Source organism: Trichosurus vulpecula, chromosome 6 (genome assembly GCF_011100635.1).
Source record: "Trichosurus vulpecula isolate mTriVul1 chromosome 6, mTriVul1.pri, whole genome shotgun sequence".
Classification (NCBI taxonomy): domain Eukaryota; kingdom Metazoa; phylum Chordata; class Mammalia; order Diprotodontia; family Phalangeridae; genus Trichosurus; species Trichosurus vulpecula.
Genome location: NC_050578.1, coordinates 214,071,182 through 214,088,587, shown reverse-complemented (window position 1 = coordinate 214,088,587; position 17,406 = coordinate 214,071,182). Strand labels below are relative to the sequence as shown.

The 17,406-nt window shown below is 36.3% G+C and overlaps 1 protein-coding gene across 1 annotated transcript in view; it reads right to left on the bottom strand.

The window, feature by feature from the left end:
- The window catches only part of CTBP1 (C-terminal binding protein 1), a 452,412-nt gene that overhangs the window by 281,241 nt on the left and 153,765 nt on the right, over window positions 1–17,406 (bottom strand). The window contains exon 3 of the mRNA XM_036762346.1: window positions 14,782–14,919. Within this exon, the coding sequence (XP_036618241.1) occupies window positions 14,782–14,839 (58 nt within the window). The 5' untranslated portion in view covers window positions 14,840–14,919. The remainder of the gene's footprint in view (window positions 1–14,781; window positions 14,920–17,406) is intronic.

Sequence of the window (17,406 nt, the reverse complement as noted above, 5' to 3'; positions counted from 1 at the left end):
AATTCAGGCTGCCTCAAATATCTTCATTAGTTACAGCTGAAAAATTTGATGGCTACCCTGCAGGGAGTGCTTTTTGTATCTTTTACTGCTGGAAATCCAATTTAATTTGCCTGGACTGCTGGGGGAAATGGGAATTTTTCCAGTATAGAATCTTTATTTATTTATTTATTTACTTAGGGGAAGGCACTGAAGTTCACCCAATGGCATTCTTGGGTCTGTATGGCATTAGTCGGGGGAGAGGGCGAGAGAACCTTTGCTATGCAGCAAGTAAAAATGTGGAGGATCTTCTGGCGCCCTCTGCTGCCACAACATTGAAAGAACCAATGTCTTCACAAAGATTGATGAACTCCTTCATTCACTCAACAATGACCAAGCAATTATCATGCACAAGGCCCAATATTCCCTGATGTAGGAGATGCAAAGATGACTAGGACATGGCCACAGTGCAGAAAGTGTTGACAATCAAGTAAAGCTAAATAAACCTAAGCCCTCGCCAATCCCTTTCCCACCGTACCAACATTCCAAAAAAGCTATCCAAAATGGAAAATATCTTTTCCCCAAATCCCACCACTCTTTCTAAGTTCCCTATTTTCTATTGAGGGCACCACCATCCTTCTAGTCACTCAGATCCACAAGCTGGGGACATCCTCAGCTCTTCACTGTCCCTCAAAAGGATCAAAAGAAATTATATTTGTTAAGTGCTTAGCTCAGTGCCTGACACATAATAGGTGTTTAATAATAAATGTTTATTACCATGCCCCCCCACCTTCCCCTTATCTCTTCTGTCTCCAATAAGTTGCCAAGTTTTGCTAATTCTATCCTCACATTATCCTGCATCTATATTCCTCTTTTTGGTCTCATGCCACAGCTCTAGTATAGGCCATGGACTTACCTCTCACTTGGACTTAGTTATCTTTCTGCCTAAAACTTCTCCTCTTTCAGACTCCTTTACCTCTTATCTATCTCCCCCATCCTTCCAGTCCCCCAGACTCATAATTTCAACATTATCCTCAGCTCCACACTCTCCCTCACCACACTCATCCAATCAGTTACTAAATACTGCCAATTCTACCTCCATAGCATCTCTCCCATCCTACCCCCTTCTCTCCACCCACAGTTACCACCTTAGACCAGACTTGCATCATCTAGCATTTAGATTATAATAGACTTTTTTGTAAATAGTATTTTATTTTTCCAACTACCTGTAAAAATAGTTTTCAACATTCATTTTTATAAGATTCTGAATTCCAAATTTTTCTCTCTCTTCTTCTTCTCCCCCCTCCCCAAGATGGTAAGCAATCCGATATAGGTTATACATGGACAAACACGTCAAACATATTTCCACATAGTCACTTTGTAAAAGAAGAAACAGAACAAAAAAGAAAAACCACAAAAAAGTGAAAATTGTATGCTTTGATCTGTATTCAGACTCCATAGTTCTTTCACTGGATGTGGATAGCATATTCCACCATGAGTCTTCTGGAATTGTCTTGAATCATTGTATTTCTGACAAGAGCTAAGTCTATCCTAGTCAATCATCACACAATGTTGCTATTGCTATGTATAATGTTCTCCTGGTACAGCTTACTTCACTCAGCATCAGTTCATGTAAGTCTTTCCAGGTTTTTCTGAAATCTGCCTGCTCATTGTTTCTTATAGCACAATAGTATTCCATTACATTCATATACTACAACTTGTTTGGCCATTTCCTAACTGATGGGCAATTTCCAATTCTTTGCCACCACAGAAAGAGCTGCTGGAAATATTTTTTGTACATGTGGATCTTTTTCCCTTTTTATGACTTCTTTGGGATATAGACCAGTACAGTGGTATGCTGGATCAAAGAGCATGCACAGTTTGATTGCCTTTTGGGCATAGTTCCAAATTAATCTCCAGAATGATTGGATCAGTTCACGAATCCACCAGCAATGCATTAGTGTCCCAATTTTCCCATATCTTCTACAAAATTTATCACTTTCCTTTTCTGTCATTATAATAGATTTCTAATTGGCCCTCTTGCCTCAAGCCTCTCACCATTCCATGCCATACCACATAGGATGCCAAAGTGATTTTCTAAGTGCAGATCTGATCCCTACTCAACTAACTCCGGTGGTTCCCCATTGTTTTTAGGATAAAATAAAGGCTCCTCCTTAGTTTTAAAGCTCTTCACAATCTACCTTCCAGACTCTGTGATCCAGCTGAACTGGTCTTTCCTCTATTTCTCACACAGGGTACACCATCTCCTGTGTCTGTGCCTTGGTACTGGCAGTCCCACTTGCTTGAAAGGCCTCCCTTCCTCCCTTCTCACTCATAAAGGCAGCATTTCTGCATGAAGCCTTTTCTCATCACCCAACTGCTAGTGCCCTCCCTCCCAAATGACCTTGTGTTGAACTACTTTGCATATATTCGCACTTATTCACTTTATTTTATTAATTTTTTTCAGATGAAGATATACCTTCTTTCCCTCCTACCTTTCTTCTACCCTCAATTGAGAAGCCACTGTTACAAAGACAGATTTGGTCAAGCAAAACAAATTCCTGCATTGGCTCTGCCCCTCAAAAAAGTTTTAATCTATGTTCTGAATTTATCACTTCTCTATTAGGAGGTGGATAGCCAGTTTCATCACAAGTCTGCTGGGATCAGATTTGGTCAACTTTCAAAGTTGATTGTCTTTGCAATAATATTGTTATTATGGCATAAATTGTTTTCTTGGTTCCCTTGCTTTGCATCACTTCATTCAAGTCTTTCTATATTTCTCTGAAGCTATGCCTGTCACCATTTCTTATGAGTACTATAGTATTCTATCCATTCATATACCATAATTTGTTTGGCCATTCCCCAATTAATAGGCAAACCTCTAAGTTTCCAAAACTTTACCACCACAAAAAGAGTTGCTATAAATGTTTTTGTATATATGGGTCCTTTTACTCTCTTTGATCTCTTTGGGATATAATTCATCAATGAGTCAAAGGCTATGCATAGCTTAATAGCTTTTAGTTCCAAATTGCTTTCCAAGATAACTGGACCAATTGACAGCTCAACCAACAGCAAGTGCATTTTCTATGGAACTTCCAGCATTTGTCATTTTCCTTTTTTGTAAACTTTGCCAATCTTATGAGTATGAGGTAGAACCTACAAGTTGTTTTAGTTTGCATTTCTCTAATTATTAGTGATTTAGAGCATTTTTTCCATGTAGTTATCAATAGCTTGGATTTCTTCCTCTAAATTGTCTGTTCATATACTTTGACTTTGTCAATTGAGGAATGGCTCTTATTTTTATAAATTTGAATCAGTTCCCTACATAGTTTAGAAATGAGATCTTCATCAGAGAAACTTGCTTCAAAGATTTTTTTCCCTACTTATTCTCTTTTCTCCTAATTTTGTCTGTATTTGTCTTGTTTGTGCAAAAACTTTAAATTTGATGTAATCAAATTGTTCATTTTACCTTCTTCGACCCAGGTTTGGTCATAAAAATTTCTCATATTAATGGATCTGACAGGTAATTTCTTCTTTGCTCTTCTACTTTATTATGTTAAAATTATGTCTAAGACACATATACATTTAAAATTTGTCTTGACATACAATATGAGACGTTAGCTTAGACTTAGTTTCTTGACTGCTCTCCAGTTTTCCCAACAGTTTATGTTAAATAATGAGTTCTTGCCCCAATAGCTGAGATCTTTGGATTTATCAAAAACTAGTTTACTGTGCTTGTTTGCTTCTGTACATTATGTACTCAATCTGATCCACTGATCAGATTAACCAATAAAAAACTGTTTTGATGATTATTGCTTTGGAGTACAGTTTGAGACCTGGTACTCCTAGGTCACCCTTCTTTCCCCCACTTTTTAAAAAATTATTCCCTTTATGAGTCTTGACCTTTTGTTACTCTGCATGAATTGTGTCACTATTTCTTCTAGCTCTATAAAGTAATTTTTGGTAGTTTTATTGGTATGGCATTGAAAAAGTCAATTAATTTAGGTAGTATTGTCATCTTTATTATATTAGTTCAGCCTTGTTATTGTTGTTCAGCCATGTCCAACTCTTCATGACCCCATGGACCATAGCACACCAATATGGTCCATGAGGTTTTCTTGGCAAAGATACTGGGGTAGTTTGCCATTTCCTTCTTCAGAGGATTAAGGCAAACAGAGGTTAAGTGACTTGCCCAGGGTCACATAGCTAGTAAGTGTCTGAAGCCGGATTTGAACTGAGGTCTTCCTGACTCCAGGCCCAGTGTTCTATCCACCAGTTCATCCTATCAATCAGCAATTAATATTTCTGCAATTACTTAGCTCTGTCTTTGTGTAAAAAGTGTTTTGTAATTGTGTTCATATAGTTCCTTTCTGTGTCTCTTGGCAGGTAGACTCCCAAGTATTTGATATTTTATTATCTATACACATATTTATTCATTACATATGTATGTTTGTATATACATGTACACATATATGTGTATAGTTATTTTAAGTAGAATTTGTCTTTTTATCTCTTCCTGCTAGATTTTGTTGATACTATAAAGAAATGCTTATGATTTATGTGGGTTTATTTTATATTCTGAAACTCTGCTGAAGTTGTTCATTATTTTAATTAGTCCTTTAGTTGTCTCTAGGGTTCTCTAAGTAAACCATCACATTCTCTGCAAATAGCAACAATTTTGTATCTTCTTTGCCTATGTTTATTTTTTCCATTTCTTTTCTTTTTTGTCTAATTGCTATAGCTAGCATTTCTAGCACTATATTGAGTAATAATGGTGATGATGGACAACCTTTCTTTACCCCTCATCTTATTCAAAAGTTTATACCCATTTTACAGATAATGCTTCTTGTTTTAAACAGATACTACTTATCATCCTAAGGAAATATCCATTTACTTCTATGTTTCCTAGTGTTTTTCTTATCGGCAATGAGTGCTGTATTTCGTGAAATGTTTTTTCTGCATCTATTGATATAATCATATAATATGTTATCCTTATTATTGATATGGTCAATTAAGCTTATAATTTTCTTAATATTGAACTGTATTTCTGGTATAAATCCAAACTAGTCAGTATGTAATATGTGTAATATGTTGCTGTAGTCTCCTCACTAATATTTTATTAATATTTTTTCTACTAATATTCCTTAGAGTTATCAGCCTATAATTTCCTCTGTTTTGAGTCTCCCTAGCTTGTTTATCTAAATGATATTTGTGTCATAGAAGAAATTTGGTAGGACCCCTTATTTTTCTATTTTATCAAATAGTTTACATAAAGTTGGAATTAGTTGTTCTTTAAATGGAATTCTCTTGTTAATTCATCTGGTCCGAGAGTTTTTTTCTTTGGGATTCATAGCTTGTTCAATTTCTCTTTTTTAAGACTGGGTTATTTAAGTCCTATATTTCTTATTCTATTAATCTGGACAATTATAGTTATATAAAAATAATATAAATTTAAGTTTTTTCCAAACCTTAAGGCACTATACAAATGATATTACTATTATTAAATACTCACCCATTTTATTTAGATTGTCTTATTTATTGACATATGATTGATCACTTTATATTTATGATACATGTATTTATATATGTACTTTTGTCCTACATTAGAATGTAAATTCCTTACAAGTAGGAATTGTTTCCTTCTTATTATTTGTATGCCTAGTACCTAGCATGGAATCAACAGTTTGGTTTACAAAAAGACACAAAGAAATACTGAATGACACCATAAAACCAGAATTGGGTAAATGGAAAAAGAGGTACAAAAGATCACTAAAGAAAATAATTCCTTAAAAATTAGAATTGGTCAAGCTAATGACTCCATAAGTCATCAAGAAACAATAAAACAAAGTCAAAAGAATGAAAAAAATAGAAGAAAATGTGAAATTTCACATCAGAAAAACAACTGACCTGGAAAATAGATTGAGGAGAAATAATTTAAGAAATATTAGTCTACCTAAAAGCCATGATAAAAAAGCTTAGAAATCACATTTCAAGAAATCATGAAGTAAAACTTCCCTGATATCTTAGAACCAGAGGATAAAATAGAAATTGAAAGCATCTACCAATCACCTCCTGAAAGAGATCACAAACTGAAGACTCTAAAGAATATTATGGACAAATTCCAGAGCTCTTACATCAAACAAAAAATACTACAAGCAGACAGAAAAATATTCAAAATACCAGGGAGCCACAGTCAGGATCATGCAAGATTTAGCTGCTTCCACATTAAAGAAGTGGAGAGCTTGGAATATGATACTCCAGAAGACAAAGGAGCTAGGATCACAACAAAGAATAACTTATCCAATAAAGCTGAGTATAATCCCTTCAAGGGAAAAAATAAAAATTTAATGAAATAGAGGACTTTCAAAGCATTCCTAATGAAAAGACCAGAGATGACCAGAAACCATGACTTTCAAATACAAGGCTTGAGAAAGGCATAAAAAGGTAAACATAAAAGAGAAATTATAAGGTACTCAATAAGATTAAGCTGTTTACATTCCTCTATGAGAAAATGATACATGTGAATCCTAAGAACTTTTTCATTATGAGGGCAGTAAGAAGGAGTCTACATAGACAAAGGGCATAGGTATGCAAGTAAATTATGTTGGAATGATCTAAAAAAATGAGGGTGACAAAGAGGAACGCACTGGGAAATGACAGAAGGGAGAGGAAGAATGGGGGAAATTATCTCACATACAAGGAAAAGCTTTTAACAATGGAAGGGAAAATAGAAGGGACAATGCTTAAATCTCAATCTCATCGGAATTAGTTTAAAGAAGGAAAAAATATATATACACACTTGAGCAAAGAAATCTATCTTACCCAACAGAGAAAAAAAGGAAAGGGATAAAAGAAAGGGTGTGTGTGTGTGTGTGTTTGTGTGTGTGTGTGTGTGTGTGTGTGTGTGTGTGTGTGTGTGATAAAAGAGAAGGTAGATTAAGGGAGACAGTGGTCAGAAACAAAAGACATTTGAAGAGGGACAGGGTAAAAAGAAAGAGAGAGAAGGATAAATAGAAGAAAATAAGACGGAGGGAAATAGTTAATAATCATAACTCTGCATGTGAATAACATGAATTCACCCATAAAACAAAAGCAGAATGGATCAGAAACCAAAATCCAACTATTTTGCTTATAAGAAACATACTTTAAACAGAAAGATACACAGAGTTAAAAGAAGGGGATGGAATAGAAAGGTAGGGGTAGCAATCATAATCTCAGACAAAGCCAAAGCAAAAATAGATCTAAAAGAGATAAGCCAGGAAACTGCATTTTGCTAAAAGGTACCTACCATGGGCAATGAAGTGATAGCAATGTTAAACATATATGCACCAAATGGCATAGCATCCAAATTCTTAAAGGAAAAGTTAAACGATTGACAGGAGGAAATAAATAATAAAAATATACTAGTGAGGGATCTCAATGTTCCTCTCTCAGAACTGGGTAAATCTAACCTAAAATAAATAAGAAATAAGTTAAGGAGGTGAATAGAATTTTAGAAAAGTTATGTATAATAGACTCTGGAAAAAACCAAATGGGAATAGCTGTACATAGCACTTTCATAAAAACTGCATGTATTTAGGGCATAAAACCTCACAAACAAATGCAGAGAAGCAGAACTATCACCCTTACCTTTTTCAGACCATAATGCAATTTTAAAAATGCAATCAATGAAGATCCATAGAAGCAAAGATTAAAATTAATTAGAAACTAAATAATCTAATCCTGAAGAATGAGTGGGTCAGGAACAACTAGGTGGCAAGTGGATAGAGCACTGGCCCCGGAGTAGGGAGGACCTGAGTTCAAATTTGGCCTCAGACACTTACTAGCTACGTGAGCCTGGGAAAGTCACTTAACCCCGACTGCCTCATAAAAAAAAAAAAAAGAATGAGTGAGTCAAAGAACAAATGATAGACACAATCAATTGTTTCATTAAAGGTAATGACAACAATGAGACAACATACTAAAATTTGTGGAATGAAGCCAAAGCAGTACTTACGGAAAAATTTATATCTCTAAATATGTACATCAATAAAAGAGAGAAAGAGCATATCAATGAACTAGGCATGAAACTAAAAGAAACTAGAAAAAGAATAAATAATAAATTCCCAATTAAACACCAAAAAGGGAATCCCGAAAATCAAAGGAGATATTAATAAAACTGAAAGTCAAAATGCTATCCACCTCCAGAGAGAAAACTGATAAACTCTGAGTACAGATCGAAGGAACTCAAAATTAAAAAAAAAAAAAAGAATGTTAAAAATAAATAAATGATTCAAAGTTTAAAAAAAAGAGAGAGCAAAAAAAAAAAAAAAAAGAGCCCAACAACTAAGGAGTCAAGGTACTGGAGACCGTGGTAAGGATAAAGGACAGGTCTGGGGTCTCAAGGCACAGAGAGAATGACAACAGACTAAATGATCAGATACAGGAACTTAAGAGTTCACAAATATGGAAATACAGCCTTGTGGATGACAGCAAGATCAGGAATATTACTACCTTTGTAGAGATTTTCACTGAATAATGGTTGAATTGAACTGAAGGATACTGAGATCAATAAATTCCTTTGGTGTGTAGCACACTACATATATATGAAGGGGATTGATCATAACATCCTTCAGTTCAATTCCACAGGCATTTAATAAGTACCTATCATGGGCAAGATACCTAGCTAGCTGAGGTGGATATAAAGTCAAAACAGAAAGCACACTCTACCCTTAAGAAGCTTATATTCTAAAGGGCAAATATAAATGGACATAGACAAGTAAATGGAAGATAATGTAAGGAAGGAGAACAATAAAAATGTGGGATATGGCTGAGTGAATAACATTGATGTCATATTAGTTGCTTTTAAAAGAGCAAAATGACATACACCTATATCTAGATTCTTGGCAAATGATAGGGGCAGGGGACGGACAGAAGGGGAACAAAAGTGAAGGTAGAACTGATACCTTACCCTGCTGATGGACTATTAGGCTATGACTAAATCCAATTTCCTGATCACCTGGAAATTGTTGTCATTTTCTTCATCCTCAGGATAAATATTTTAGACTATAAGAATGAAATGTAATTGAGCAGAGTACAGTTAATTTAGCATTTTCAGTCTACAAATGTCCAATTAATTCTTTAGCAATATAGAATCATAGTGTACATTAGCCTAGACTGATCCTTAGAGATAATCTAGTTAAATCCCACCACTTTACAAATAAAGAAATTTAGGCCCAGAGAAATTACATAAAGCAGATTGGAACCAACACAGTATAGCAGCACTGTGTCTCAAACCCAAGACTCTCAAAGGCTTTTCCCACTGCAATACACTGATAAAATGGAAAGGACTGATTTTCAAGTAAAATGAAAACTGATTAGCTGACAGTTATATAAAACTTTACAGCTAACAAAACACAATCTCCTGGGGGAATGTTTTAAGTGAGATATGACTTTTATTAAATTGATAACAAAACAGAAATAGAATACCAGCAACACAATAAAGCAACTACATTTTCAAAATAATTTCAAAGAATATAAATTTTTAAATATTTTCCAAAATAATAATTTTCAAAAAATATAAATTTAAAAATGTTTTGTTTTTACATCCTATACATTTCCCAATGTAAGCTTCTTCTCTCCTTCCTTGACCTAGAGATCCATACCTTATAGCAAAGAATAAAAAAGAGGGGGAAAACAGTTTAGCAAAATTAACCAACCAAACCAATCAAAAAATCTGATATAATACGTAATATTCTAATCCACAGCAACAGCTCCCCACCTCTGAAAAAAAAGCAGGAGATGTCTTCTCACATCTTTTCTTTGGGGCTCACCTTGGTCATCATAACTTCACTGCGCTGTTTCAAAATTCTTTTGTTACTCTATTTATGTTGTTTTTGTCGTTCCTGTGTAATTTATTTTCTTGTTTTACTTACTTTATTTTACATCAGTTCAGATATCTTCCTATGCTTCTATGTATTAATAATATTGACAGTTTCTTACAGCAATGTAATATTCAATTACATTTATTGACCTTGACTAGTTAGGCCATTCCTCAAACAGTGGCATCTACTTTGTTTCCAGTTCTTTGCTGCTACAAAAAGAGTGTCCTCTCTCTCTTTCTTGTCTCTCTGTCTCTGTCTCTCTCTCTCTCTCTCTCTACATACACACACATATACACACACACGCACACACCCACACATGCACTCATACACATACACATATACTATATTGCTATATATAACATGTGTACAGTATATTGTGTACATATGTATAAGTATATAGGTATGTATATATATATGTGTGTGTGTGTGTCTGTGTGTCTTTATGGTTACATTTACATTTTTAAAAGACTATAAAAGAAAATACTACAAAAATTGAGGCTATGAAAATTAATTATAAAGGGGTCTAAGTATGGCTTAAACTCTTATTTAATCATAATCATGCTCCTACAACTCTAGTAAGTTGTGGGGAGAGCAGACAATTGGAAATAACCAAGACTTTGTCACTGTCCTAAGGTGTCATCGAAAGCCCTTAGGACTGGCAGTCAGGAAACCTGTGTTCAAGTCCCAGCTCAGCCCATTATTAATCTGCTGTATGGCCTTGAGCAACTCATTTTACTTGGCTTCAATTTCTTCATCCCATCAAACGGACTAAACAATCCCTAAGTGGGCTCCCTTTCAACCTTTAGCAATCTATGAATCTACGAGTGAATGCATTGCATTTTGTTACCAGGCACACTGTGTCACATTCTGTTTTCATGAATTTGCATACCTTCTTACTTACACACTTAGGCCACACCCGTCCTAATCCATGCTTCTCTAAGAATACCCGTATCATTCCATTTCACCAAGTCTACTGCCAGAGCAAGCACTGCCTGACATTCTCCCAGGGGCACAGCCAAAGAGAGCATCCCTCTACTCTGGTCGCATGCAGGAAATGGAAGAGCGGCCATAGGCAATATCAACTTGGGAAACTCCTACGTCAAACTGGGCAGTTTTATTGTGAAAGTACGTATCTTTTGACAAATGTGTGTGGTTGAGTTGAGTATCTAATGCATCACAAATTACAACTGCATCAGCAGGGAAAAGCTAGCACTCATTGTAGTAAAGTACCTTTCTCATGACTCATGGCACCCAAGCATGCTTCCAAGGCAGGCCTCATAGCTCACAGAGCAGCCAACATCTCCCAGAACTCTACCAGCTCATTTGAAGACACACAACTGAAGGTCTACTAATACACTGAGGAATCACAAAAGAGTATCCACAGGAAAATGCAGATGCTATCAAAGATCCACCTAATTTCTCTTAGCTCAATTCCATCTGACATCATCGGCAGTAGTGCAGATATTAAGAAGTACAATTCCCACATTTCAACTTAATTTAATAGAGGTTCAGTGTCTAATAGCTAATAATAATGGCTAACAGTATAGCACCTACTATGTGCCAGGAGCTATGCTAAGCACTTCACAAATATCATCTCATTCAATCCTCACAATAACCCTGGAGGGTAGGTGCTATTATTATCCTCATTTTACAGAGAAGGAAACTGAACCAGGCAAAGGTTAAGTGACTTTCTCAAGGTCATACAGCTAGTGAGTGTACACCCAGTTAGCTGCCTGCTATGGATGCAGGGCCTTACACTTATTGCTAGGGATACAAAATGAAAAGACAGTATAGTCCCCGACTTCATCTAAGAAGGATGACCTCTACATACATAATAAGTATAATACATAGTAGACTATACTGAGGCACAGGAGAGATTGAGGCAAAGTTCTCTAGGAAAATGAGAGGAGGAAGAGATCAAGGAAGGTTTTGTGGAAGAGGTGGCACGTGATCTGGGCCTCAAAGGAAGAGAAAGGATTTCCATAGACTGATCAGAGAAGAACACATTCCAAGCATGGGTGATGGGCTAGGAGAAAAAGGTACACGTAAGAGGGGGCGGGAGGATACTGGGGAACATCACGTGGGCCAGTCTGGATGGAACCAACAAGTATGCGAAGGAGAAGGCCAGCTGAGAAGGCAGACTAGAGCCAGGCTGTGGAGAACCTCAAATTCCAGGCTAGGGACTTCTTCTGTAGTCTAAAAGGCAAAAGAAAGTCCCTGAAGGTAGATACTCTCAAGGCTAGGAACGGGCAAGGTCTGAGCATTAGTCAGGACCCTTCACAGAGGACAGCCACAGACTCAGGACGGCTGCTTACAAAATCCATTTGGCCTTCCATGATTCCTCATACCTCAGAGGAGATCACCTAACCAGGAAACTGTGACTGTGTGTAAACCTGAGAAATGATACATATAAAAGGAAGCACCTTGAAATGAAGGGTGCACCATAACAAAGGAATTAACTTACAAATGTAAACTATGCTCAGAAAATTATATACATAGTTGACACACACACATATGTATATATCATGCATCTGACATTTATAGAGAGCTTTTAGGCTTGCAGAGCACTTTAGAAATATCATCACATATGATCCTCACAACCCTGTGGGTAGGTGCTCTTAGGATCCCCATTTTACAGATGAGGAAACTGAGGCAGGCAGTGCTTAAGTGACTTGGCCAGGGTTATATAGCTAGGAAGTATCTAAGGCTAGATCTGAACCCAGGTCTCTTTGACTCTAGGCCCAGGGCTCTATCCACTGAGCCACCTAGCTACTTGATAGTATATATGTCTATGTATGTATAGTTGTACCTATATAATATCTATGTATACACACATGTACATACATACACACATGATCATATAGAGACAGTATACTACATGTGTGTTACATGTAATACTGTGTCTTAGCATTCTATAAAAGACAGTGGGAGAAGAAAGAGTTCATTTATCCAGTCCAGTACAAATCAGTAAATCCCTGAGGATACAACTTAAATCCTCATATCCTGCCTTCTTGATTGGAACACCAGAAGCCCACTGTACACACTACTGGAAACTCCAGTTCTCCAACAGAACTGCCTCTATTTCTCTATGCTTTTATTTTCCCTGAAGGGAATGTAACATCTCAAGCTTTCCACTTTGCATGAAATTCTATAGGCAACCAGTGCCATGTTAAAATATAAACAGATATTGCAAGAGAGCTTAAGACTGCACAAAGTAGGAACTCAAAACATATTTGTTGAATAGAACTGAATTCGACCTTACTCATACTCTCAGACCTGTAGGCTGTGGGACACAGTAAATGAGTCCATGAGAGCCACTTAGGTATTACCTAGAGAGAATAATTGCCACTTCTTTTCTTGTTCTCTGAGGGATCACTAAAATACTGTACCTCCGATGATTTTATAATTTAAACAATTCTGAGATCATGGTATAAGCAAAACTCTGTAAGTAGAGTGATTCAAATAAGAAGACATACTTCAAAAAACCTACAAGTTTTTTTTCTTATTCATCTAAATCAATACTAGCTACATGTGAACATGTATACTGAATACTTTACAGCCAAAATTAATACTGACAACAAACTAAGTGGCTGGGCCAAAGAGAAAATCAAGTTTTTTAAACCCCACGAGAAATACACTTTTACCCAGACCACAAATCTGCTTTATGGCTACAAATACAAAATGATAGGAGACAGTATATATGAACTCCCTTGCTCAGCAGTCATGCCAATTTGGGTAATAATTAGTCAGGAAAACAGTTCCCTTTGGTTCCTTCTAGGTGTGACTACATTCAATTTGATAGGACACATCCCCAGAGGCCCTCCCTAGAGCGTTATACAGCAATGGAGTTACCTTTGAACATATGTTCTTCTTACCTTAAGGAGGATCCTGAGGGACGGCATCTCAGTATCTGAGATAATGTCAGAATTAGAGTTAGCCTATGACATACAGTAGCTCTGTGCCACTGGAAAAATCATTTAACCTTTCTAAAACTACAAGTTGTAAAAAGTCAATTTGTATTGTTCCTCACCGGGCACTGGGAGCTCCCTAACCAATGAAATCACAAGTCTGGAGGGAAACAAAGAAAGGTGTTCCAATATTATTCCTTATGCACACTCAACAGTCACTGCATATTGCCTAAGCCTAGCCCTGATGGTGTGTCTTCCCAAAATGAAAATGATTAATAACAAAAGATTTTTTGCTTATACAGAAGCACTAGAATCACCTGTTACAGCAAGTGAACAACTCTGAATGTAAAAGGAAAAATTTAAGAATCTACCTGCTTTATCTCTGTATATAGCAAAAATTTAACACAATATATAAATATGTACTTCTCACATATAAAAGAAAAAAATAGTATCGAGAAAGAGACTTATAAAAATAAGTTAAGAGCCCCTTAAAGTTACTGAACATCCCTCTAAGGGAGACCAGCATCCCAATTCACTGAAAGTCTTTCAAATCCTCAAATTAATATTCTAACCAGAATTTTATTCAGATAGTAAGAGAGATACATCACATAGAACTTTTGCTAGGATTGAGTTCAATTCATGACAGGGATCCCTGTACTTTTTCCGCTCCAATACTCCACCCAGATCAAGAAGGTAGCTTCAGACACACTCCCCATTGCAAATGTGTGCAAGGTCAGAGACAAGCAGACAACCACCCAGGCAGCTCGTGCCTAATGTCACTTTGAGGAGTCATCCAGAGGAAAAATAAATTATAGCATGGTGACAGTACATACTGCAGATGGATGATCTTTGGGGTCCTTTCCTACTCAAAGCACAGGCAAAACCAACTGATAGTCTATTTTCCCAATTACCAAACTATGAAGGAATTGTCTTCCTTAAGATACCATGACCAGTGAGAAAACGCACACGATGTAGAGATGCCCACACCAGTGACTTCCCCCTGTTGCAGCTCAGAAGCTGTTGCTGGGTCTGACCTTCAAATAGGCGGTCAAGGCGCTGCCGCTTCACTCTGTGTTTCTCCAGGAGAGCCATGAGCACAAGTTGTCCAGCTTCGTTCCCAGTTCACCCAATAGAGGAACAAACCCACTATGAACCAGGATTCTTTCTTTCACCTGAAAAAGAAAGAAAAGGTTTAAAATACAGGCTCATGATACGTCTTACTAGGTTTTATTAATTTTTTCTTTTTTATTAATTAATTTATTTTTAGTTTTAGTTTACAACATTCAGTTCCTCAAGTTTTTGAGTTTCAAATTTTTTCTCCCTCCCTCTCCTCCCCACTCCCCATCCAAGATGGCACATGCAATCCAATATAGGTTCTACATATACCTTCACACCAAACATATTTTTACAATAGTCAAGTTGTAAAGACCAATAACCAGTGGAATGAACTATGAGAAAGAAGAAACAAAACAGAAACAAAAACAAACAAAAGGAGAGCAAATAGTTTGCTTCAATCTGCATTCAGACTCTATAATTGTTTCTCTGCATGTGAACAGCTCTTTCTATCATGAGTCTTTTGGAGTTGTCTTAGAAGCTTGCATTGCTGAGAAGAGTCAAGTCTATCAAAGTTAATTATCAGAGATACCGTGTATCTGTAATCGTGTATAATGTTCTCTAGGTTCTGCTCCCTTCACTCTGCATCAGATCATATAAGTCTTTCCAGGTTATTATGAAATCTGTATCATCCTCATTTCTTATAGCACAATAGTATTCCATTACATTCATATGCCACAACTTGTTTAGCTATTCCCCAATTGATGGCAGCCCCTTGATTTCCAATTCTTTGCCACCACAAAAAGAGCTGCTATAAATATTTTTGAACACACTCATCTTTTTCCCATTTGTATGATTTCTTTGGGATACAGCCCTAGAAGTGGTATTGCTGGGTCAAAGGGTATGTACATTTTTATAGCCCTTTGGCCATAGTTCCAGAAAGGGTTGATCAGTTCACAACTCCACCAACAATGTATTAGTGTTCCAATTTTCCCACATACTCTCCAGCATTTATGATTTTTCTGTTTTGTCATGTTAACCTATCTGATAGGTAAGATGTGGTATCTAAGAGTTGAGTTGTTTTGATTTGCATTTCTCTAATCAATAGTGATTTAGAGTATTTTTTCATATGACTATAGATATCTTCAATTTCTTCCTCTGAAAACTACTTGTTCATATCCTTTGACCATTTATCAGTTGGGGAATGACTTGTATTCTTATGAATTTGACCCAGGTCTCTGTATATTTTAGAAATGAGGCCTTTATCAGAGACAGTGGTTGTAAAAATTCTTTCCCAATTTTCTGCTTCTCTCCTAATCTTGGTTGCATTGGCTTTGTTTGTACAAAACCTTTTCAATTTAATGTAATCAAAATTATCTATTTTGCATTTCAAAACGCTATCTCTTATTTGGTCTTAAATTCTTCCCTTCTCTATATATCTGACAGGTAAACTGTTCCTTGCTCTCCCAGACTGCTTATAGTATCAGTATATAGTATATATCTAAATTATGAACCCATTTTGACTTAATTTGGTATATTCACCAGGTTTTATTATTTCAAAATTCCATTTTCATTTTGAAAGTGAAACATCTTAAATGTTTTCACATGAAATTGCTTATGAACAGAAGTGGGACCATCCTATCCAGCCTGCTGTAGGGCCCCACATTCTCTTGTAAGACTTGGTTACCTGGTGGCATCTAACTCCTCTTCTAATACACCTGTATGTACACAAGCTAGCCCCATAAATGTCCTATCAGACTAGCTACTCTGTCATGAGAACATGTTTCCAAAGGAGTCCACATTTTGCATTTATTGACATTTTCAAGGAAAAAGCCCAACACTCTGTCGTAGTCTTGTCTCTAAATCTCACAGGTTAAGAGAAAGTTACAGGCAGGTTGCACAGGAGAGAGTACAGTAAAATGCATCCCTCAGATTATATTGACTCTATATCAGCCCAAAAGAGAGCAAAGCTATAGCTCCATGCTTAGCAAGCAGAACTGTCCCTCCATTTATATCCACAGTAACAGATTATGCACAAAAGATCCTTAAGAGCATAACTGTGAACATGGGCTAAAGTAACACTGTAAGTGACTTTTGAACCATGACCCAGTAAGTGGTCCATTTTTAAATTAAAGATTCAATTGTGTGTATTTAGAAATACACAGTGATCATTGTTATAATATTTGGAACCCAAGAGAAGAAGGGAGGAGAAGGAAACCAAGATAATATCAGTCCCAATCAACAGAACCATGATTTGATCCCTATTTTCACACCACAGGAATATATCACTCCAAAGCTTACCAAAAGCTACATTCAAACTTAGCAGAAAACAGAGATCTAGTTATCACAAGACTTCTTTCCTAGCAACCATTTGAGAGCATCACCATGTAACAAATACCTAACTTCTAGTAAAGTTATTTATAATAATTTTTTTTCTTCAAAGACCTAATGTCATTATTTTCCTTTCTTAAGCCTGCTGAAGAACTGTGCAGTCATTTCTAATTTACAAATATTCCATAAATGGAAACATAGCCAGGAAGAAAATCTTGGGAGTGGCCCCTCTATTCAGCTCACAGGATTGCTGCTTTGTTCCTCAATTTGGCATA